Source organism: Triturus cristatus, chromosome 2_1 (genome assembly GCF_964204655.1).
Source record: "Triturus cristatus chromosome 2_1, aTriCri1.1, whole genome shotgun sequence".
NCBI classification, from domain to species: Eukaryota; Metazoa; Chordata; class Amphibia; order Caudata; family Salamandridae; genus Triturus; species Triturus cristatus.
This window is the reverse complement of record NC_140581.1, coordinates 425,429,203-425,451,757: the sequence shown is the minus strand read 5'-3', so window position 1 is coordinate 425,451,757 and position 22,555 is coordinate 425,429,203. Positions and strand designations below refer to the sequence as shown.

Below are 22,555 nucleotides of genomic sequence, written 5' to 3'. Positions count from 1 at the left end.
GAGTGGGATGGTCTGGAGGGAGCGGGGGAAAGTCATTGGGTAGGCGGTGTGGCAGAGTGGGCGGTATTTGTTTTGCCTCTGTCTTTATTATTATTGCCTCTATAGCCGCCTCTTTGATAACCCCTTGTGAAGGTGGACTGAGGAGAAGATTTGTAGGACGTGGATGCCCTATCTGCGGAGTAGCCTCTGCCCGTGCCCCGAAAGAAAAAGCGGCGAAAGTAGCGCCTAGGAGTGTGTGACTGTAGGGCTCCCATTGATTTCGCCGTATCAGTGTCTTTCTTCATCGTCTCGAGGGCCTCATCAACCTTTGGACCAAATAAATGTTGTTGATCAAATGGGTGGTTTAATATGGAGGCTTGTACCTCAGGTTTAAAACCTGAAACTCTTAGCCAGGCGTGGCGACGGAGGACGAAACTGGTGTTTATGGCCCTGGAGGCTGTGTCTGCCGCGTCTAGGGCACAGCGTATAGAGGTATTAGTTATGGTTTTTGCCTCTTGAATCAATTCATTAGCCCTATTTTTGTATTCTTCAGGGAGATGGTTTCTAGCTCATCATAATGCGCTCTGTCGTATCTGGCCAATAGCGCTTGAGTGTTGGCGATACGCCATATATTGGCAGCTTGTGACGCAGTGCGCTTCCCTGACGCGTCTAGGAGCTTGGACTCTTTGTCAGGTGGTGGTGCTTCGCCTGACGCCTGAGAATTTGATCTCTTCCTAGCTGTAGATACCACTAAGGAATCCAGTGGTGCAGGGCCTTTAATGTAGGCAGGATCTGTGGGGGCGGCTTTATATTTTTTCTCTACACGTGGGTTTAGGACCCTAGCCCTGACTGGGTCTTTAAAAACCTCTGGTGCATTTTTGATTACCCCTTTTAGCATAGGTAGTAAAGCAGTAGACCTATGTGCAGTATCGAAGGTGTCTAGGAGGAAATCTTCCTCTACTGGTTCAGTATGTAGCTCTACCCCGTGATAATGTGCCGCCCTCTGTAGTAGGTGGTGACCTAACGAGTCTTCTGGTGGGGATGGCCTGGATGGATAAAGGTCATCCTGTGGGACATCTGGGATGTCTGGATTGTTATAATCATCCCATGGGTCTGGGGATCCAGTAGGGGTGGGGTCTTGTGGCACATCTGCTGGATCGTAGTAAGGGTCCCCTTGATCATCATGGTCTGGAGACGGGGTCGGAGAGCGATGAGGCAGGGGTGGAGAAGGTGGAGGGGGTGGAGAGGGTGGAGGAGGTGGGGAAGGCACTCTGAAAGGGGAGGTAGCACAGTCCTTCCTCTTTGGAGGTTCTTTTGCAGAGGATCCGGTGTGAATAGTTCTTGCGACACTGGTTGTTCGGTCGGCGCCGAGGTTTTCGGGGCAGACGGCCTTTTAGGCTTGTCTGTGCCGTGCTTTTTTGGAACCTCCGATTTTTTGTTCGGTGCAGAGAGAGGCTTCGGCACGGGAGTGTCGGCGCCGAGGGCCTTATGATATTTGGTCGGCACCGAGAGGCCGGGTTTCAACACCGAGTGCTTTGGTGCTGAGCTCGGTGTGGAGGTGGAGGCTGATTTTTTCTTCGGTGCCGAAGGGTGTTTTTCGGCACCGCTGGTACGCTGGCTCGAGCCCGAGCTGCCGGAAGGCTTATTAGGCTTCTTTACCAGGCCCGAAGGTGGGGTGTTAGAAGCAGTGTACTTGGTCTTGCCTAGGCGCGAAGGCGTGACCGAAGCCTTTTTGGGTGTCGGCGCGGGTGTGGGAGGGGGTATAGTAGTCACGACCCTCTGCGCCGGGGTGATGTCCTCCACATCTGAGTCGTCGGCTTCGGAAGCACTGACAAGGTCGTCGTCGTCTTCTTTGGTGTGCTGCTGACCCGGAGCTTCGACGTCGTCCCCGAAGATGTCGACTGGAGCGGAGGTCGAGGAGTGCACCATGTTGCAGAAGTGTCGAAGAGAAGGTGATTAAGATGATTTGTTATCTGAAGAATCTCGATGAACGAGGATTTTGTGTCGATCGGTGAACTGGAAAAGTTCGGAACCTGAGCGCGAAGTATTACATCCGAGCCCGATGGCGGACAAAAACAATCTGAGGAGGGAGCCGAAGCCCATGCGCAATACGAACCAAAGGAGGAGTCACCGACCTCGTGACTTCCAAAGACTTTCCAAGAGGAAAAACAAACTGCAAACATCCGGGCCCAACACCAGATGGCGATCTATGCAAAAGTGTGTAATCTGCAGCTCATATGCCTCGAACATGCATTACAGTAGTAAATGCTGATTGTAAAACAGTTCAATTGCAACTGTAAATGTACTATGGTTTGACTTACAGTATTGTTTCAGAGAAATGAAATCACTTGTAAATACAGTACATAGACTTGAATGGGATTTTCAGTAAAATAGCAGGTAAGTTACTTTTGGATTACTTTTCTTACTCAGTGCTGTATGTCTGGTTGCAGCACTGGGACATTTCCTGTAAACAGGTGAGTAAAAGCGTTCTTGTTAAATCACACAATTTCAAAGAATTTCTTTAGGTTTCAAAACTCCACACAGGAAAAAGTGTCAATGTTATCCTATGGAACAAAATAGCGTTATCGGTTTTTAGGTAAGTAATCGGTCTTTGGAGTTGAGGTTCTGGGGTTAGAACAAGGGTTTCCCCAGGGTCAAGGATGCACTCTCGTTACACCCTCAGCGGCACTAGGGCGGCCGGGTGCAGAGTGCTGAGGCCCAATGTTATCCAAAGGGGGATAGGGGGCCTCAGGTTGATGACTGCTGGCAAGCCGGGCACTGGGTTGTGGGAGCAAAGCTCCTGGACATTAGCTCAGGGCAAATGGGAAAACAAATTAGCACCAGAAGGTGCACCCTCAGCGGCACTAGGGCCGCCGGGTGCAGGGTGCTGTTTCGACATCGGATGCCCGGTTGTTTCCAATTGAGAACCTCCGGTTTGCAAAAAGCACTGCAGGCAGGGAGGCGAAGGACTTCTGGGTGCGACCGCCACTTCGAGAGGTAAGCTGGGAAGTTAGGGGTTGGTTAGGCACCGTTGGTTTGTGCACACAAGGCCGTGGGGCGTCGGATGCAGGGGTGCCTTTTGGGGTTGGATCTTCTTACCAGCTCCTGGTTGCGGTTAGGGGGGCCTTCTGCATTTAGACTGCAGGCGTCAGCTGGAGGCTTGAGGTAGGTCAGGGATCGCCAGATCTTGGTTCAGGATCGCCAGGGTGACCTCCTCGTGGTGTTTGCCCACTCGAGCTCGGGCTGCAGACGGCGGGTGCAGAGTGGGGGGGGGATTCACGATCAACGGCTGCTGCCAGAGGTTGCAGTTGAACAAATCCGGTGTTCAAGGAAGAAGCAGTTTTTGGAAGTGAAGGCAGGCAGGTCCTCTGGGGTTTTTGAGTTGCTGGCTGCAAGACACACCGGGATTTCGCAGGAGCAGGTTAGAGGGGGTACATGCCGGTGGGGCTGGGGCCAAGTCTGTGGGTGTCTTCCTCTTGTTAGGTGCTGCTCAGCTGTTCGGTGCTTCTTTTCTTCCGGTTTCTGGTCTGGATCTGAGTAAGCAAGGTTCAGGGGTGCCCCTAAATACTAGACTTAGGGGTGTTACAGGTAGGTAAAAGGCAGGGATCAATGGGTCCCTTCCCTGGGGTGGGTACATCCCCAATTATGCCTCAATAGAGTGGGAGAGGGGCATGTGCCTGTTCCTGGTTGGCAGAGTCCCCCCCATCTTCAAGATGGCGTGGGCTGAGAGTTTTGCTTCACCTCGCCTCCCCCACCTAAGGAGTGGAGTTGGCAGAGGTGGACACACCTCTCTTCCTCACTTGTTTTTCCCGCCGTTTCTCCTGCCCAAAGTGGGGGTCAGAACCAGTGGGGACCAGTTGCTGAAAGCAGCAATTGGCCTGGGGAAGCTCACAAAGGCGGCAAGCCTTTGAAGCTTCCCCTTCGTGAATCCTGCCCATCCTGGGGGAGGAGGCTTGGCACATAGTCCCAGGATGTGCATTGTTTCAGGCCCCAGAGAGCAGCAGGCTCTCGACCCAGGGGTCCAGAAACATGTCTGGTGGTGGCCGCTGAAAACAGTCACTCAGCCTGGACACTAGTGGTGGGTTAGTTTTCAGGGGGCATCTCTAAGATGCCCTCTCTGTGCATTTTTTATTAAATCCCATTGCGAGTTTAATGTGCTGAGAAGTTTGATACAAAACTTCTCAGTTTTCAGTGTAGCCCTTATGGTGCTGTGGAGTTCGTATTGACAAACTCCCAGCACCATATACTCCTAATGGCAGCACCGCACTTACAATGTATGGACTTAGACACTGTAGGGGTACAGGGCTCATGTACCTGTACCCTCACCACTGGTATAGTGCACCCAGCTAGAGGGGTGACTGATCTATGCCAGGGCAGTGGTTTGTAGGCATGGCACACAGGGATGTTTTCCATGTCAACTCTTCACTTTGTTCTGCACCAAGACACGCAGCCTGCAAAGGCAGTGTGAGAGTGTCAGGGTACAGAACCTCTAAGGGTGGCACAATAAGTGCTGCAGCCCTTCGAGGTCTTCTCTTGTCACAGAGCCCTGGGTACCTGTGGTACCATTTACCAGGGGCTGACATGTGGCCAGAGATGCCAATTGGGTTTAGGCTTTAATGCAGTTTTAGGGAACGAACATGGGCCCTGGGTATCTGATTAGCAGGAGCCTAGGGCACACACTGTCAAAGTACATCAGCAATAAAGCAAAAAGTGGGGGCCACCATGCAGAAAGAGGGCGCTTTCTCACAGCTTCCGACTGCAACTATTAAAGTTGATTCTGTAAGATATCAAACAACTCCTTTGTCCAAGTCGAAATTAATGTAACTTGTTGCGGTGTGCAAACTTTATAAAGTTGTCGCATTGCTGCCCACTGTCTCCTGTTCATGGTTGCACATGAGTTCTGTCCCTGACATAGGCTTCTGCCCGCTTGGGGAAGCATGCAAACTGTACCTGGCTGCTTGCAAAGTAGAAGCAACTGTGTCTGCTGTGTCTTGCTCATGCAGTAGTTGATTTGGTGCCCAGCTGAAGCAACATACTCCAAAGGTTACTTGGCTGACCACCTGTTCACAGCACAGGGCCACAACAGCAGAAGAAGCCAGCTTGGTAGCCCAGATTCCCAAATTACCACCCGTCACCTTGCTTCCAAAGGGACCAAGTCCAGACGCCCAAAAGTTGCCCACGATGAGATGGAAATCTCCGTTAAATGATGCCCGTTCAATATTTGTGAGGAAACCGATCTAAACCACATGAAGCAGACACACCTGGATGACCTTAGGTCTGGCAATAGCCAAATACAAATTTGCGGGTCTATTGGGGGGGGGGGGGGGGGGGGGCCTGCACCACACCTGAGACTGGAAGCAGGACATGGATTGGTGTATGGTGGTTGAGAAAGTGCTAATGAGGTCCGGGGTTGTCCTCGGAAGTGGGAGAAACTCTGGGGCAGATGGAGAAACTCTGGGGCAGATGGAAATACTGCAGAAGGGACACCTGTACCTCCCTCACAAACTCCAGCAGTGCAATTATTTCTCATGATTGCAACTCACCTACCAGGGTTTGTGATGCAGGGAGACTTGAGGTAGGGAACGTAAGTTATGTTTAACGATATGCAATCTGTAATTTTGCCATATAGGGGTGCAACAATGTGCGGTGTACTTGTTGTTTATTGCTTGCCATGATTCTAATAAAAAAAGATCTTAATAAAAAAAAAATGCTTTTGACTAAGCTGTATCTGGGAGACTCAGTCATCGTTCAGAAGGCAACCTACCGCCAAAAGAAGGAAGCAGCTGAAACTGATGTACAGAGCGCCTGGCCTTCTACCCAGCTAGGGAAGACTTCAAGGGGCGTTGACCTCTGTGGCCCCGATCGCCTCAACAAGCCTGTCGACCATGAAGTAGCCCCAGGAAGACACCAGTCAACAGCACAGCGTCTTCACCATCCTTGAGCATCTTCAGCATTCAGTATCCCTTGCATCAGGACCACTCCATAGAAGTCAAGGGCAAGTAGCCACTGATGCTAGAACTGAAGACTGCTTTTCTTGGTGAGGTAACTGTTACTATGGATCTTGCTGGTCCCCGACTGGCTCCCTGCTAGAGTTGGTCACCCAAAGTAACTCTAAGCAACCGCACAGATACTTACCAAAGAGTTTCCTGAAAATGTTTTTAGGTGTCAAATTTGTTAAGTTCGCCAATGCTTGTTTGTTGTTAGGTTAAAAAGTGCTGATTTATTATACCTTGTAAATCCGGTCTCTCCAGAACCCTCTGGGATCTTTTTTCATTTTGGTGTCACAAATAATTTAAAAAAATATTCTATTTATAACAATTAGTGTTGAATTTCTTGAGTGGCTTGTACATTTTCGTTGTTTTGCTGCTGTTTAATTGTTCTACAGTTGTTCCTTTTTCTAAGACTGACTCTCAAAGCCATAGCTACCCAGAGTTCAGCTAAAGTTTAACAAAAAAAAAAAACAGGTTCTTAAGACGTTTAACTGTATTACACGGTGAGGTCACAAAAACATACCGTACAATACACCCAATTTCCTCACACTGGGACATTACACAGTGAGGTCTCACAACCACACCACATAATCCACTTTTCTACAGCCACATCCTACAGCTTTGGCCTGCAATATCGTCCTATATAGTGTGTTCTATCAACCAGGTGTGCAACGTAGAGGGTAGAATTAGAAGTAATTCCTTGGAAAGTGTAAATTCTGCTTTAAACAGTTTGCAAACAGATTCTTCAAATCTTTCCTTAACACGGAATGCAGCAAAACTGAAATGAAAATGCTAATGGTGTGGGTGTGTGTATAATATATCTGTATCTATATATATATATATATATATATCTGTATCTATATATATATATCTGTATCTATCTATCTATATCTATATCTATATATATATAAATAAAATATTGCACCACAGGTTGCAGAATGAAAAGCTTAGTACTAAATGCAGCTTGCTCATATTTTTCTGTATAAGGTTTCAGCAAATTGAGAATTAAGCAGTGGCATGCATTGAAAAGTTGCTATACTCCGGCATTAATACTTGGATGTTATTTCCTGAGTGGAGAGTGATGCATGGAGAAGGTGAAGTTTTTGTCTTGCTTCAATGATACCCAAAATGTCCTGAAATAGTGGATGGAAAAGGTTAATTTGAATGCTGCTGGAACCTAGCCTACCTTTGCCATCACACTTACACGTCTGTTTGAAGTCCACTCTACGGATGGGTGGTGCGGATCTCAAAGTTCGATTATTTTTAGTTAGGTCTCTATTGCTCTATGGTAGATCTTATGACAGCAATACTCTTCCTCACTCTAGCCCTTCCACCTAGGTTTGAATCTTGTTCTCCAGAGTGATTTTATTATTTCGACGTTATATTCCTATGTATACAAATTGCTACAGTTTACATGTACTTTTACTCTCTATGTGCAATATTGTAGGTTTAGGCTACTACTTGATTTGAAGCAATCTGCATTGCTGAGCTGGGTTTAAGATTTCGCAAAAAACATAAGCAAATTAATTTTAAAAATGCATACAACTGCCACAGGATCCAGATTTTACTGTGAATTTAATGCATAAGTATGCTGCTTACACAATGAATACATCTCTTGTATAATACAATATCACTTACTTCAGTGGTCTGTCCCCGAACATAACTCCATTAAAGGCAAGAGCTCGAGGTACTGAATTATGGTCGGAAAACTCTACAAAAGCAAATCTGGTTGGCTGAGTCTCATCTCCTGCCATACGGACAAACTTAACATCCCCAACCTGCTTAAAAAAATCAAGTAACTGATCTGCAGTTGTAGTCTAGGGAAAAAAAGAATAACAAAGAATTACAAGTCACCCTTAACAGTGGAAAGGACCACAATATGTAACTGTTTGACTACTACTGGTCTAAAAGTAAATTTAACATAAAACTGAAATTACAAACGATGCTTGAAAGAAAATACATTTAGAATTTACCTGGGAATTCAAATTACCAACATAAATTGTCCTCCTAATTTCATCAACTTTAGTGGGGTCTACATTTCCCATAAGTGGAGGCTGTGAAACGTCTCCTGCTGCTGCAATGTTAGGATCCAATGGTGTTGGTAAAGTTGTTGTCAATGTGCTAAGAGGGACACTAAGCTGCAAAAATAAATAAACCATTCTAAAATTCTTCGATGTTAACAATGAAACTTTTTAAACAGCTTTCAAAATGATACACGTCAAGACTTTCAAATGTTAAAAGCTCTTCAGTTACCCCATTTCTACATTTGCCAATACTGGTAAAGGAATACAAAAATTGATTACAGAACTCCTTTCCCACCAAGAAACATTGGATCATTGGATGATAAGGTAAACACCAACAAATTAGAAAAATATTGTATTTCCAATAAAAAGGCTGTACAATGCAAAATGGAAATAGTTTTGCCACTATAAGACATGATATGCATTGCTTAAAAAAAAAAAAAAATGTTTTACTTGGGTGAAATCATCATTTTAAGTCCTGTCCTGACACAGATTAAAATGTTCTGCACTCGCCTGCCAACTATGGAGGGGTCAAGAATATTGCAACTTGCTTTTCTCAAATGCTTTGTTAGGTCTCCCCTATGCAGCGCTTGCGCGGTCTCTCCGAGACATACTGTATTCAGGTATGAACTTTAAGGTCTGGCCATTTTCCGCGCATCTTTTCAAGTGGCTCCTATTACTGTCCTTTGTAAATGGCGGGTTTTGATTTGTGAATAGGCTTACTACTCCTTCATTAGTACCTACCTCTACTGTCACCTTCCATGAGGACAGCCCTTCTTACATGTGTCCTTACTCACTAGTTTCCATTAACAGTTAGTGTGCACTATTTAGTTAATTAATGGCTTGTTGAATGAAGCAGGCACAACATGCAATTTGACTTTTGCAAACCGCCCTGCTATCCTGCTTCTGGTATCCGTGATGCTGCAGAGGAGAACATTTAAAGTGTACTTTACTATTACATTAACTGAGTAATGCTTTTATTTTACTATTGGTTTATTTTATGAGCATTTGCAGCATGCCGTGCTTTAGCTCCACACGTTTAAAGAAAAAGGCTGAGTGCCGTGATTTCTTCAAAAGTAAATAAATATCAAATAAAAGGTGTGTGGTCACCAGGTTTGTTTTCCACTTATTTATTTTTATAGCGATCACAGCACGCGGTCTTTATTTTTAAACGTTTCACACTACAAAGCAACGTTCCGCTATTACCACAAAAGTAAATAAATAGAAAAACAAAGGCTGCGGCAGCACACCTTTTTTGTTCTATTTATTTACTTTTGAAGCAATGGCGGCACACCATGCTGTAGCTTGAAACATCTTAAGCTAAAACAGTGTGCCGCCATTTCTTCAAAGGAAATAAACCGAACAAAACAATTGCCAGACGCTGCATTATTTTCCATTTATTTACTTTGTATTAGTAGCAGCATGCCACGCTTTAGCTTTAAACATTTAAAGTTGAACCGCAGCATGCTATCATTGCTACAAAACAAAATAGATATTTTTTTTAATGCAGCAGATGAAATCGGATTAGCCTTCAGCATTAAAATAGCGGCTGCGCTTTTGTTTTGTTCTACACGGCTCATCAAAAAACTTTTATTACACTCTAGGATGGAGTTGAGAAAAAGTTGTTATTGGTGAGCTGCGTACAACAAAACAAAAGCACAGCTGCCATTTTAAAGCTTAAGGCACTGGTCATTTTTCCCCCCAACTTGATGTGTTTGGCATGAGCAGGGTGTGATGAGCAGAGGTACCACCTCAATCACTCTCGTACATTAACTGGACACGGCCGGACATGCTCGATTCCGGTAGTTTGTCTTGTGAAATGTTTTTTGTATAGCACAACTGTAACTGCTGCACTGCCATTTAGTGCTCTATGCATGTAAATCTAGATGCTGTCTTCAACTTGATTTCATACTACAGATGTGCCAAGAGGCGATGTTCATGCTGGCTCCGTCCTGTACAAAAGAAGAAGTGGGATTTTTTTGCCAAAGCAACATGATATTCAACAGGCACTTCTACCAGAGGCGTATCTATCATGTGTGCAGCAGGTTCAGTGGTACCGGGGCGAAGGGTTATAATGTTTCCACTGTAATCCAATTTTTACGTGTGACACAGCAGGAAAAAATGGGCCACTCCTCTTCTGCTTGGGTAGTAAATGATTATTGCTACCAATTGAAGTGCTAAACATTAATATTTTATAACCATATCACTAGACATATTACCAATTATAACTATGCGGTAGATGGTTATAGGTAACCTTTTGATTCGTTAATAATTTGTAGCAGGGTAGGTCAATGGCGCTCTATGTCTATGACATCACCATGTCGTTTGCACAGTATACTCATGCCAGCAGGGGACGTGCGCTGACTAATGAACCAATATACAGGAAAATGTGTGCGCCCGCACTGATTGTGTACAAATCGCAGAACTGTACGCCTGGGCAAATGAAGTATGCAAACAGGATTTTGCACAGGCGCGTTTAGAAGATGAACAAGCATTTGCAATGCAATAGGGTTCGCATTTGCGAGAGTTTGAGCTAAATGACAATGCCTTTTATTTATGGGTTTTGAAAACCAGCAAGCGGTGCATGTGAGAAAGTGCCATCTTTCTTGCATGGTATGCCCCCACTTTTTTCTAAATTGCTGAATGTACTTTGACTGAGTGTGCCCTGGGCTCCTGCCAATCAGGTGCCCAGGGCCTATGTTCCTTCCCTAAAAACTGTGCTAAAACCTAAAACCCAAATTGGCAAACCCTGGCCACATGTCAGCCCCTGGTAAATGGCACACTAGGTACCCGGGGACGTGTGACCAGGAAAGGCCCCTAAGGGCTGCAGCACTTATTCTGCCACCCTTAGAGGCCCTGTACCCAGACACAAACACACTGCCCTTGCGGGCTGAGTGTCTGAGTATAGAACAAAACACAGTCTACATGGCACACATCCGTGTGCCATGCCCACAACACACAATGCCCTGGCATACCTCAGTCACCTCTCTAGCTGGGTGCCCTATGCCAGTGGTGTGGGCACAGGTGCATGAGCCCTGTGCCCCTACAGTACCCAGGTCCATTCCCGGGCACTGTAAGTGCAGTGCTGCCATTTAAGAGTATATGGTGCTAGGAGATAGTCAACACGAACTCCACAGCACCCATCATGGCTCCACTGAAGACTAAAGTTTGGTATCAAACTTCTCAGCACATTAAACCCGCACTGATGTCAGTGCAGGATTTAATGTACAATGCACGACAGAGGGCATCTTAGAGATGCCCCCTGAACCTAACCTACAATTCACGTCTTGTCTGAGGGGCTGCCTAGGCTGCGACACAGCAGACATGCTGCTGGACCCCATCCGCTCTCCTGGGCCTGCAACAATGCACATCCTGGGCAAGGTGCTAGGTCTCCTCCCCCAGGATGGGCAGGGGAAGCTTCACAAGCATGCCGCCTTTGGGAGCTTTTTCAAGCCACTTGCTGTACTCAGCAACTAGTCCCTACCGGTTCTAAACCCCCACTCTAGCGGGAAGACTGACCGGAAACCCAAAGGAAAGACAGGGGGTGTGCCAGCCTCTACCAACCCCACCCTTTAGGGGGGGGGGGGGGGAGGCAAGGTGAAGCACATCTCCGGGCTCTCGCCATCTTGAAGATGGGGAGCCCTGCCCAATCAGGACTAGGCCACTGCCCCCCTCCCACAGGAGAGTGGCAGGATAGGGGGTGTACCCACCCCAGAGACCCAGTGGTCCCTGCCATTTACCTACCTGTAACGCCCCTAAATTTAGTATTTAGGGGCACCCTGAACCTTCCTTCCTTAGATCCAGATTCCGAAACAGCAAAGATCAAGAAGCAAGAAGACCTGCCGTGCAGCTGCTAACAAGAGGAAGACACCAACTGCTTTGGCCCCAGCCCTACCGGCCTGTCAAGCCTCGAACCTGCTGCTGCTCAAACCCGGCATCTCCCGTGGCCAGCAACCTCACAAACCCTGAAGGACCTGGCTACCTTGTGACTTTAAGCATCTGGGACTCCCACGAGCAGTGGTACTGCTCAAAGCAAGTAACTGACCCCTGGCAGCAGCCAGGAACCGCGAACCCTGCACACGCCAAGCCTGGCCTGGAGTGGACAAAGACCATGAGGACGTCCCCCGGCGACTGTGACCTCGAATCCGGCACCCAAGGACCCACCTCGACGCTCCTGACGACGCCTGCAGCCTCAGAACCAGGGACCACCCCCTCAACCGCGATCAACAGAGGGTAAGATTTCCCAACACCAAAAGGCACCCCTGCACCCAGCGGCCCCCTGTGCCCAACTCCTGGGTACCTATCTATCCTCCAACTACCCAACTTACCTCTCGAAGTAGTGGTCGCACCTGAAGAATCTTCGTCCCCGAGCTTGCAGCCTTTGTTCGTTCTTGAGCTTCTCCATTGCAATCCATTGAGCGCCCTGCGGCTCAAAAGCACCCTGCACCCAGCCACCCGAGTGGCCCTGGCAGTGCAACTTCTACTCTAACCTACTTCCCCATTTGCCCTGAGCAAGTGACCAGGAGCCCAGCTCCCACAGCCGCGTGGCCTGCTAGCCAGCAGCCACCAACCACGGGCCCTTGCCTCCCATTGGATAACATTGGGCCTACCTCACTCTGCACCCGGCTGCCCCAGTGCCGCTGAGGGTGTAACAACTGTACTTACCTGACTCTGGGAGACCCCCCCGAGTCTATGCCCAGAACCTTCACTCTGCCAGTCGAGTACTTACCCAAAAGCCGATAACTCACTTTTCTTCCTTAGGGCAAAATTGGCTAGTTTCACTTGAAAATTCTTCTAAGTGTGGAGTTTCTAAACTTTCAAATATTCACCTAAAATCAACCGAGTAACGAAATCAAAAAACTCACCTGCTATAAGGAGAGATCCCAGTGCTGGATCTTGGTGCCCAGCACTGACCCTGAAAAGTAATTACAACCATACTTACTGCTAACTCAATTTTCTTCCATAGGAAACCATTGACTGTTTTTCTGTGAAATTTCTTTTAAGTGTCGATTTTTGCAAACTACAAATATTCTTTAAAAATCGTACCAACTGTTAAAACGTAATTACTTACCCGTTTTAGATAGATGTCCCAGTACTGAGCCTAGGAGCCCAGCACTGGATTACAAAAGTAACAACAACATACTTTACTTGCAACTTGAATTTCCTTCCATAGGATAACATTGCCTGGTTTTTGCTGATAAAGTTTCTAAGTGTCGATTTTGTAAACTTACAAATATTCATTAAAAATCGCCTGTATAACCTTAAACGCATTCTCTCAACTGCTTACAGGTGGTACACTACTCTTGGATCCAGGATCCAACACTGAGCTAGAAAAAGTAACAATAACCCAACTTACCTGCTAAGTGAATTTCCTCCAATAGGATAACATTGGTGATTTTATTAAAATACCAAAATATTGGTTAAAAATCACAACAGTAACTAAAACGTATTTACTCACCTGTTTCGAGAAACTGTCCCAGGACTGAATCTAGGATCCAGTCCTGGAGTTGATGCTATATGCTATACAGTAATTCTGAGAGCTGCAGCTGCTACAGGCGCCGGGGAGGAGGGTGGGCGATATGAATGTCAGCAGCCCTACATGCCAAGAACAGATGCATACTGGTAAGTAGCATATTCAGTTCGAGGCATGTGGGCTGCTGAATTCATATCTGTGCATAGAATACATAGCAGTACCTCCCATTAGCGGCGGCTACCAGTGCCAGCTGCAGCGGTCTGAAAAAGAGTTTTGAGAACAGCCTGTCCTACAGCTGCCTGCTGTTTTGATTGCACATCTACACAATAGTGTTTGGTAAATGTATGTGTAGTGGACCAGGTGGCTGCTCTACATATATCATGCAAAGGAATGTTTCCCAGGAAAGCCATGGAGGCCCCTAACTTACATGTTGAGTGGGCTCGTGGGGGAATCGTTAATGTGCGTTTAGCTTTTTGATAGCAAATTTGAATACATTTAACGATCCATCTGGCTATACCTGCTTTGGAGATGGCGTTACCTTTGTGGTGTGGGGCAAAGGCAACGAAAAGTTGTTTTGTTATCCTAAAGACTTTAGTCCCGTCTATATAGTACATGAGGGCTCTCTTTACATCCAGCGTATGGAGTGCTCTTTCTGCGACAGTTTGTGGGTTTTGAAAGAAAACAGGCAGTTCAATGGTTTGATTCATGTGGAACTGCGATATCACCTTGGGCATGAATTTGGGGTTGGTATGTAGTACGACCCTGTTGGCGTGAACCTGTATGAATGGCTCTTGAACGGTTAGTGCCTGGAGTTCACTAACTCTCCTCAAAGAAGTGATTGCTACTAGGAAAGCTACTTTCCAGGTGAGGAATTGAATCTCGCATGAGTGTAGAGGTTCAAAGGGTGGACCCATCAGGCGTGTGAGGACCAAGTTGAGGTTCCACATTGGAGCTGGTGGGTGGCTTGGAGGAATTACTCGTTTGAGTCCTTCCAAGAATGGTTTGATGGCAGGCACTCTGAATAAAGAGAGGTGCTGCCTGTTCTGGAGATAGGCTGATATTGCGGTGAAATGGACACGTATTGAGGTGTACGCCAGATTGCATCGGTATAGGTGTAAGAGGTAACAAATTATGTTTTGGATGGATGCGTCTAGCGGGTTAATGTCATTATTATTGCAATAAATGACTAACCTTTTCCATTTGGCTGCATAGCAAGCTCTGGTAGTGGGTCTTCTAGCTTCCTTAATGACGTCCATACAGTCAGGTGGCAGGTTTAGGTAGCCAAACTCTAGGACTTCAGGAGCCAGATTGCCAGGTTCAGCTGTTGCGGATCTGGGTGCTGAATCTCTCCATGGTTCTGCGTCAAATGCGCGGGTTTGATCCGCAGCCTTTGATGCGGCACCACGGAAAGTTCGAGAAAGGTGGTGTACCATGGTTGGCGTGCCCATGTTGGAGCAACCAGGACGAGTGTCAGTGAGTGTTGTCTGAGTTTGCGTGCCACCAGCGGTATCAATGGTGCTGGGGGAAAAGCGTACGCAAATCTGCCGGACCAGTTCATCCATATCGCATTGCCCTGCGACTGCGGATGTGGGAACCTGGCGGCAAAGCTTTGGCATTTTGCGTTTTCGCTTGTGGCGAATAGGTCTATCTCTGGATGACCCCACTGTTGGAAGTACGGTTGGAGTACTGACGGATGTAGCTCCCACTCGTGCATTTGGTGGCTGTGTCTGCTGAGCAGATCCGCCATATGGTTGTCCTTGCCGGGGAGGTGTTCCGCCATGAGGAATATGTTTCTCTGAATGGCCCACTTCCACATGCTCTGAGCCAGATGAGACAACTGTGGAGAGTGTGTTCCTCCCTGCTTCTGTATATAGTACATGGCAGTCATGTTGTCCGTCCGGATCAACACGACTTTGTTGCACAAGTGTACTTTGAATGCTTTCATTGCCAGGAAGATTGCCATCAGTTCTAGAAGGTTGATGTGCATCTTCTTTTGCTGTATTGTCCATAGTCCCTGCACTGTGTAATTGAGTACATGAGCTCCCCATCCCTGGAGAGACGCGTCCGCTGTCAGTATTATTTGTGGAACAGGCTCTTGGAACGGTCGGCCCTTGCAAAGGTTTTGTGGATTCCACCAATGCAGAGAGTTGTATGCCCGACCGCTCACCAACACTAGGTCATTTAGTTGCCCTTGAGCCCGATTCCATTGACGTGCTAAGCACTCCTGAAGCGGGCGCATATGTAGTCTCGCGTGTGGGACTATGAAGATGCAGGAGGCCATCATGCCTATCAACTGCATGAACACTCGCGCGGGAAGGGAGCGTTGGGGTTTGAACTTGGAAATCAGCATTTGCATGTGGTTGATCCTCACTAAATTTGGCTGAGCTGTGGCTGCCAGAGTGTCTATGGTCGAACCTAGGTACTGTTGTACGTGTGCGGGTTGGAGATGTGATTTCGGGTAATTTAGTGAGAACCCCAGACTGTGAAGAAGGTGAATGGTGCGGGACATGTGGCTGGCACATTGCTGGGCTGACTTTGCCTGAACAAGCCAGTCGTCCAGGTAAGGGTAGACGTGAATTTGTTGCCTCCGTAGATGTGCAGCCACAGTAGCTAGGCACTTTGTGAAAACTCTGGGTGCTGTTGTCACGCCGAAGGGAAGAACCTTGAATTGGTAGTGCTGCCCTTGAAAAGTGAACCTGAGATCTTTTATGTGTGAGGGGTGAATGGGTATGTGGAAATAAGCATTTTTGAGGTCTAGCGTGGCCAGGAAGTCTCCCTGCTTGAGCAGCGGGAGGACTTGTTGTAGGGTGAGCATGTGGAAATGCTCTGAGAGAATGTAGCGGTTGAGGGGTCTCAGGTCTAGTATAGGTCTGAGTGACCCGTCCTTTTTTGGTATTAAGAAGTACAGGGAGTACACCCCCGTACCTTGCTCGTGGACGGGCACGATCTCTATTGCGCCTTTTTGCAACATACTTAGCACTTCCTGCTGTAATAGCGCTAAGTGCTCTGAGGACATAGGACGGTGTTTTGGTGGTATGGTGGGTGGAGTGGATGTTAATTCTAGGCAGTAACCGTGTTTGATAATATCTTTGACCCACCTGTCCGTGGTGATGGAGTTCCACGTGGACCGGAACCTTTGTAGCCTTCCCCCGACAGGTGTTATGTGGTCGGGAGGAAGGGAGAGGGCGTCACTGTTTGTTCTTGGGGGAGGACCTGGTATTGCCGTATCCGCGTCCTCTACCCTTTGTGCTGGAGCCACGATATCCACCCCGGGTGTTTTTATCGTAAGTACTTTGTGTGTTGCCCTTGTTGAAGGTTTGCTGTGACCCCTCTCCTCTACCTGCTCCTCTATTTCCGGGGCGACGAAAGGAGCCACTCCGAAAGGACTGTGTTTGGAGAGCCCCCATGGACTTTGCAGTGTCTGTGTCCTTTTTTATTTTTTCTAGGGTGGTGTCAACCTCTGGTCCGAACAAGTAGTCGGGGTTGACCGGCTGATTGAGGATGTTATTTTGAACCTCAGGTTTGAATCCGGAGATTCGTAACCAGGCGTGTCGTCGTAACATGACGCTGGTATTTATTGCTCTAGCAGCTGTATCTGCGGCATCCAGTGCACACTTCATGGATGCGTTCGTGAGGAGTTGTCCCTCCCTGATGAGGATCTCTGCTCCCTCTTTGTATTGGTCAGGGAGATGTTGGAGTAGGGTTTCTAATGTGTCATAGTGGGCGCGATCGTAGCGAGCTAGGAGCGCCTGGGTATTGGCAATACGCCATATATTAGCTGCCTGGGCTGCAACCCGTTTGCCGGAGGTCTCTAGCACCTTGGACTCCTTGTCCGGGGGAGGAGCTTCGCCAGTAGTCTGTGAGTGCGCCCTTTTGCGAGCATTAGCCACTACGATGGAATCTAGAGGCAACTGGCCTCTAATGTACGTAGGGTCCCCAGGCGCCGACCTATATTTTTTGTCGATCCTGGGGTTTATTACTCCTGCCCTAGTGGGTTCTTTGAAAATGTCCTTTGCTGGTTTAAGGACACCTTTCAGCATGGGTAGAGTTTTGATATTCCTTTGAGGACGCGAAAGTATCCATTAGAAAATCGTCCTCGATTGTGTCAGAGTGGAGTTGCACACCATGATTGGCCGCAGCACGTTCAATGAGGGCGTTGAATGCGGCAGTGTCCTCTGTGGGAGACGTTTTCGCGCCATATAGCTGCGTGTCCTGTGCATCCATAGGCGCACCCGGGTCTACAGGGTCATCCCAAGCCTGGTCAGGGTCCTGTTGGCCTTCAGGGTCCATCTCTCTGGGGTAGGGGACATCGTCACCCATGTAGTCCTCCAAAGCATCGGTTTCGGAGGGTGTCGGAGAGAAGGGCTGTGGATCTAGGTAAGAGGTATGGAGACGTTCGTAAAGAACTGGTTCCGAATCCGCTGGCAGCTTTTTCTTTAGCGGGATCCGGTTTGAGTCCAAAGGCTGCTCGGAAGATATTCTCCGCTTGTGGAGCATAAGTCTGCCGGTGTCGGCATCGATGATGTGGGACGGTGACGTCTCCGTAGGAGAGCGTTCGGCAGGTGTGATCCTAGTTTGGGTGCCGTGGATGGTGGCAGTCCAAAAGTGATGTTGGGTATTGCTGGAGAAGCTTTTTGAGCTTTTTTCGGCTCGGAGCCCGACGTGTCCTGGAGGGCTGCCTTTTCTTTGATGCGTTGCAAGGACGCTGCAACTTGTCGAACCTGTAACGCCGACGGTTCTTTGGCACCGAGCGGTTCTGCAGAGGCAGGCGTGGACTTCTTCGGGGCCACGGGGTCATCGAGTCGAGGAGAGTTAGTAGCTGTCGACGACGACGATTGGGCCTTCGGTGCTGCTTTCGAAGCGATGTGCGACGCAGCGGCCATTTTGACCTTCGTGGCCGGAGCCGATTGTTTCGGTGCCGGGGGCCGAGGCGGCTTGGCGGTACCGATGGCCTTTTTCCGTGTGTCGGCGCCGACGTCGGCTGCTGCGAGTTCGGCACTGAAGTCCCGTTTGGTGCAGTCGGTGCCGACGGGTTTGGCTGGCGTCGAAGGTGTAGAGGGCTTCGATCCGACTAGTGGTAGTTTCACTTTCGGTTTCTGTGGAACCGATACGACTTTTGGTTTCGGTTTCGAGGAAGGGAAACCAGTCATTTTGGGCACTAATGGCTGTCGCTGAATGTCCGAGGCCGGGCCAGATGGCGGGGCCGAAGAACTGCGGGATAGGTCTTGGGTAAGGCCCGAAGGTGATCCCTCGACTGGAGCCATTGACTGACACACTGGGATATCCTCCGTCTCTACGGGTAGGCCTTGCTCGTCACCGGAGCTACTTTCTTCGGCCCCTAAGGCCTCATCGTAGTCTCCTACCTCGGTGTCGGCTTCTTCCCTGTGAAAGAGTTGTTCTTCGATGTCTTCCGATCCGGAATCGTGTTCGGAAGCGGGGCTGGAGGGCAGGTTCTCCACGCCTTCCACATCTTCGTCCTCGGCGCTGAAGATGTTGGTCGGGGCCGGTGCCGCTTGCTGCGCTTCAAGTCTCGCCGCTCGTCGATTCCGGGGAGTCTTCTTGGATCGGAATCGGGCACAGGCCATACATGTGGATTCGTCGTGATCCGGTGAAAGGCATTTGTTGCACACCGGGTGGACGTCGACATGGGGATATTTCGCATTGCAAACAGGACACCGCTTGAATGGTGTCCTCGATTCCATCGTCGATGTAGGGTCGATGGTCGGATACGATGCGAAGAAGTTGTTGTTGAAGTCAGTAAACTAACAAGTAACTGTCGATACCGATCGGGAACAGTACCGACGCGAACTAAACGTTTTTCCTAACTTGAGTCAAGATAAGCACATCCGAACCCAATGGCGGAAAAAAACAATCTGAGGATGGAGAGGATGCCCATGCGCACTGTGGTCCAGGGGAGGAGTCACCTATCTCAGGATACTTCGAAGACTCTTCCAGGACAACAACGTGCAAACATCCGGACCAAACACTAGGCGGCGATCTATGCACAGATATGAATTCAGCAGCCCACATGCATCAAACAAGAAAGTTATCAACATCCGGGGAAGTCGGTGAGTGGTTTATGACTTCAATAAGGATACCTATGATGCAGAACCAGGATGACAAGTAACATTTTCTTCTGCACTGTAGGATCCTAATTGATAGTCATAAACCTCAAACAGAATAGGTTCATTTCTCTATTTCGTGGCTGTCAATAAGTTAAACAAACAATAATATGCTTCTAATCTAAAATGGTGGTTTAACCAGATATACTCTTCAAAGCTCCTCAACCTACCAATGAGTCAGCTCTAGAATTTTCATCTACAAAATAATATTTGGTCAAAGTGCACATTTATTTCCAGGCAGATGCTTTACAAATCACTGTTAAAGGAACATTTTTAACTAAGCAGCAGAAACTGCTTTGCTATAATACCCGATGGAAAGGCATTCCTTTTAGAAAATAATTTTTTGTAAAACCACCATTTAAGGGATTGTTCTGCCTGTAGAGACAGAGTTAGACAATTATTACAGTTGTCTTTCCACTGTGACCATTGATCATCTAAGCACTGTTGAAAAGGTCTTCTGGAGATGGGCATTGGGAATTAAATAGCTACATGAGTCCATGGACCCCAACAGGGACGAGATCAGACGATCTGCTGGAAAGGGCTGTAGTAGTAAATGATGGCTTTTGTGTAAAATGGTAAACACGCTCTCATCCGAAGAATATACCTCTGCTTTTTGCATGTTGAGTTGCCCATAAATAAATCTATTATCTGTAGTAGTCTCGTCGTTGAGTTTTCTAAATTGAGGTATATCCCTGGGCGTTGTAACAGATGGTTGTTGCATTGAAATCTAATTATATCTGGTATGCAAGTCAGTGTCTAGATTAACCGGTCGTCCAAGTAAGAGTTAATGTCAATTCTTTTATTTCAGTGGTGAGCTGCGATTACTGCCATACATTTGGAAAACAAAGTCCTTTGAGCTTGTTTCAGCCCAAACGTAAGAACCTTGTAATTAAAAATGGGTCTAGACAACTTTAAATAAGAAGAATGTTCTCTTTCGGTGTTTCTGCTTTAGTTGTGGATTCATTCGGTGTAGGGCCATATTCAGAATCTCTTTTTTTAATGGTCTGGCTTAACACCACAAATGTTGCCAGACAATTATATGAAGTATACAAAACAATTGATTGAATGCTTAAATTAATCTCAGCCACTGGTAATTTATTACACAGGGCCACATCCCAGTACATCTTTATTTTACACACCATGCCACCATAGTTTGGGATCATCCATATGAAAATCGGCCTTGAGCCTGCTCTAATGGGAACAGTCCAGCCTGAACTGCCAGAACCTTCCTGAACTAGAACACAAGCAACCCATCTCGTTATCTAGAAATGGCATTCAAGGAATTTCATTCAATGTTCACTTCGTTAGTAGATTCACTGCACGTGCATGGTAGCACTGTTGCTCATTCTCAAGGCGGATGGGAAGTCATCTCTATGTGAACGGACCGGCATGTGGCTAAGTGTTTTGGCTGTCTTGGGGTTTTCGAACAGGTGGGTCTGAGCGAATGCAGGGCCACTGGTAAACACATTTATTAATAGCTTTTACTCTCTGGAACATTTGAGTACTCATACGTATTATTTTTGACCATGAGAAAACAACATATCTAGATGCCAACGTTTCCTATGGACCCATGAAAACCGGTGGCAACCCAAAAAGACACTGAGCAAAATCTAGGCAAATGAGATGCAGAACCTCTGTTCGACAGTTAATCCTGTAGAGTAAGAAAGATGAGAATACTGAAATGTAATAATGTGTTGGAAGGTGAATGGTCAAAAGAACATCGGCACAGAGCATGATCCTCTGTTAATCAGCAAAAATAAAGGTACCCAAAGTAGCTTTCTGGCATGGTTGACGGTTGGGGTTTAAACGTCTACACGAAGAGGAGTGGCGAGGGGGCAGACTTGGTGGAAGCCTCTCTTGACATGAAAAAGACCAGATAAGAAGCCAGATTCTAACAGAACCCATTTACAGTGAAGATGTTTGGTTCAATGCTACCCTTACCAGCTTTCTGATTAAGTGTACGTACCTACTCAGTTTGGACAGTTTATAAAATAAGCACTTTGCCCTCTGGAAGTCACAACTGATAAACAAGAGCCAACTAGAGGACTATTTGATTTAAAAAGTTCAGGCAATGCTTCAACCCTGAAGAACATCTTCAAGTTGTACATGTTCTCCCAGGCTCTGAAGCTAATAGTCAAAGATCCAATTTGTTTGTTGCATGGGGTTTGTGGATTACAAGTCCAAGGCAGGTTTGCAACTGGTACCAGTGACTTGGAGATCAGAAACAGAGGGGCAGAACAAAGCCCACTCAAGCTAATAGGCATAGGTATTCCCTTACTGACCTGGTCTGGGTGTAGACTTATCTTTAATGACAATAAAATATTCAGTTGGCTTCAATATGAATGTAATTTTTTGACGTAGCCTTCTCCACCGAAAGGCCAGGCCTGTGAAAGAGGTCTGTGGGAGATTTAGTTGTGGCTAGCTACATCAACATATATAAAGACAAACTGATGTTAACAGAATGCTATCACACCCACTTCATTTGTCTCAAATTGTTTTTTAAATGCTTCACGGGTAAGGCAAACGCTACTTACCAGTATGCATTTGTTCTTGGCATGTAGAGCTGCAGATCTACACACTGTGCATAGATCGCCATCTGGTGTTGGGCCCGGATGTTTGCAGTTGTTTTTCCTCTTGGAAAGGTTTTGGAAGTCACGAGGTATGTGACTCCTCCTTTGGATCATATTGCGCATGGGCTTCGGCTCCATTCTCAGATTGTTTTTCGCCAGCAGGGAAATGATGGAGCGTAGTAATAAGCAGTGAAGATGCCCATGTGTGCTGTATCTAAATAAGATAAACTGGAACAGATAAAAGGTAGCCGGGGAGGCGGGTGGGCGTGTGTAGATCTGCAGCTCTACATGCCAAGAACAGATGCATACTGGTAAGTAGGATTTGCCGTTCGAGGCATATGAGCTGCAGATTACACACTGTGCATAGATTATATAGCAGTACTCGCTCCTAGCGGCGACC

General features: G+C 47.3%; 1 protein-coding gene across 8 annotated transcripts in view; it reads right to left on the bottom strand.

Moving 5' to 3' along the window:
- The window catches only part of SREK1 (splicing regulatory glutamic acid and lysine rich protein 1), a 530,578-nt gene that overhangs the window by 401,658 nt on the left and 106,365 nt on the right, over nt 1–22,555 (bottom strand). For all 8 annotated transcript variants that reach the window (XM_085631944.1, XM_085631886.1, XM_085631876.1 and 5 more), the window contains 2 exons: nt 7,943–8,107; nt 7,608–7,786 (listed from right to left, as the gene is read on the bottom strand). In XM_085631944.1, the coding sequence (XP_085488070.1) occupies nt 7,608–7,786; nt 7,943–8,014 (251 nt within the window). In that variant the 5' untranslated portion in view covers nt 8,015–8,107. The remainder of the gene's footprint in view (nt 1–7,607; nt 7,787–7,942; nt 8,108–22,555) is intronic.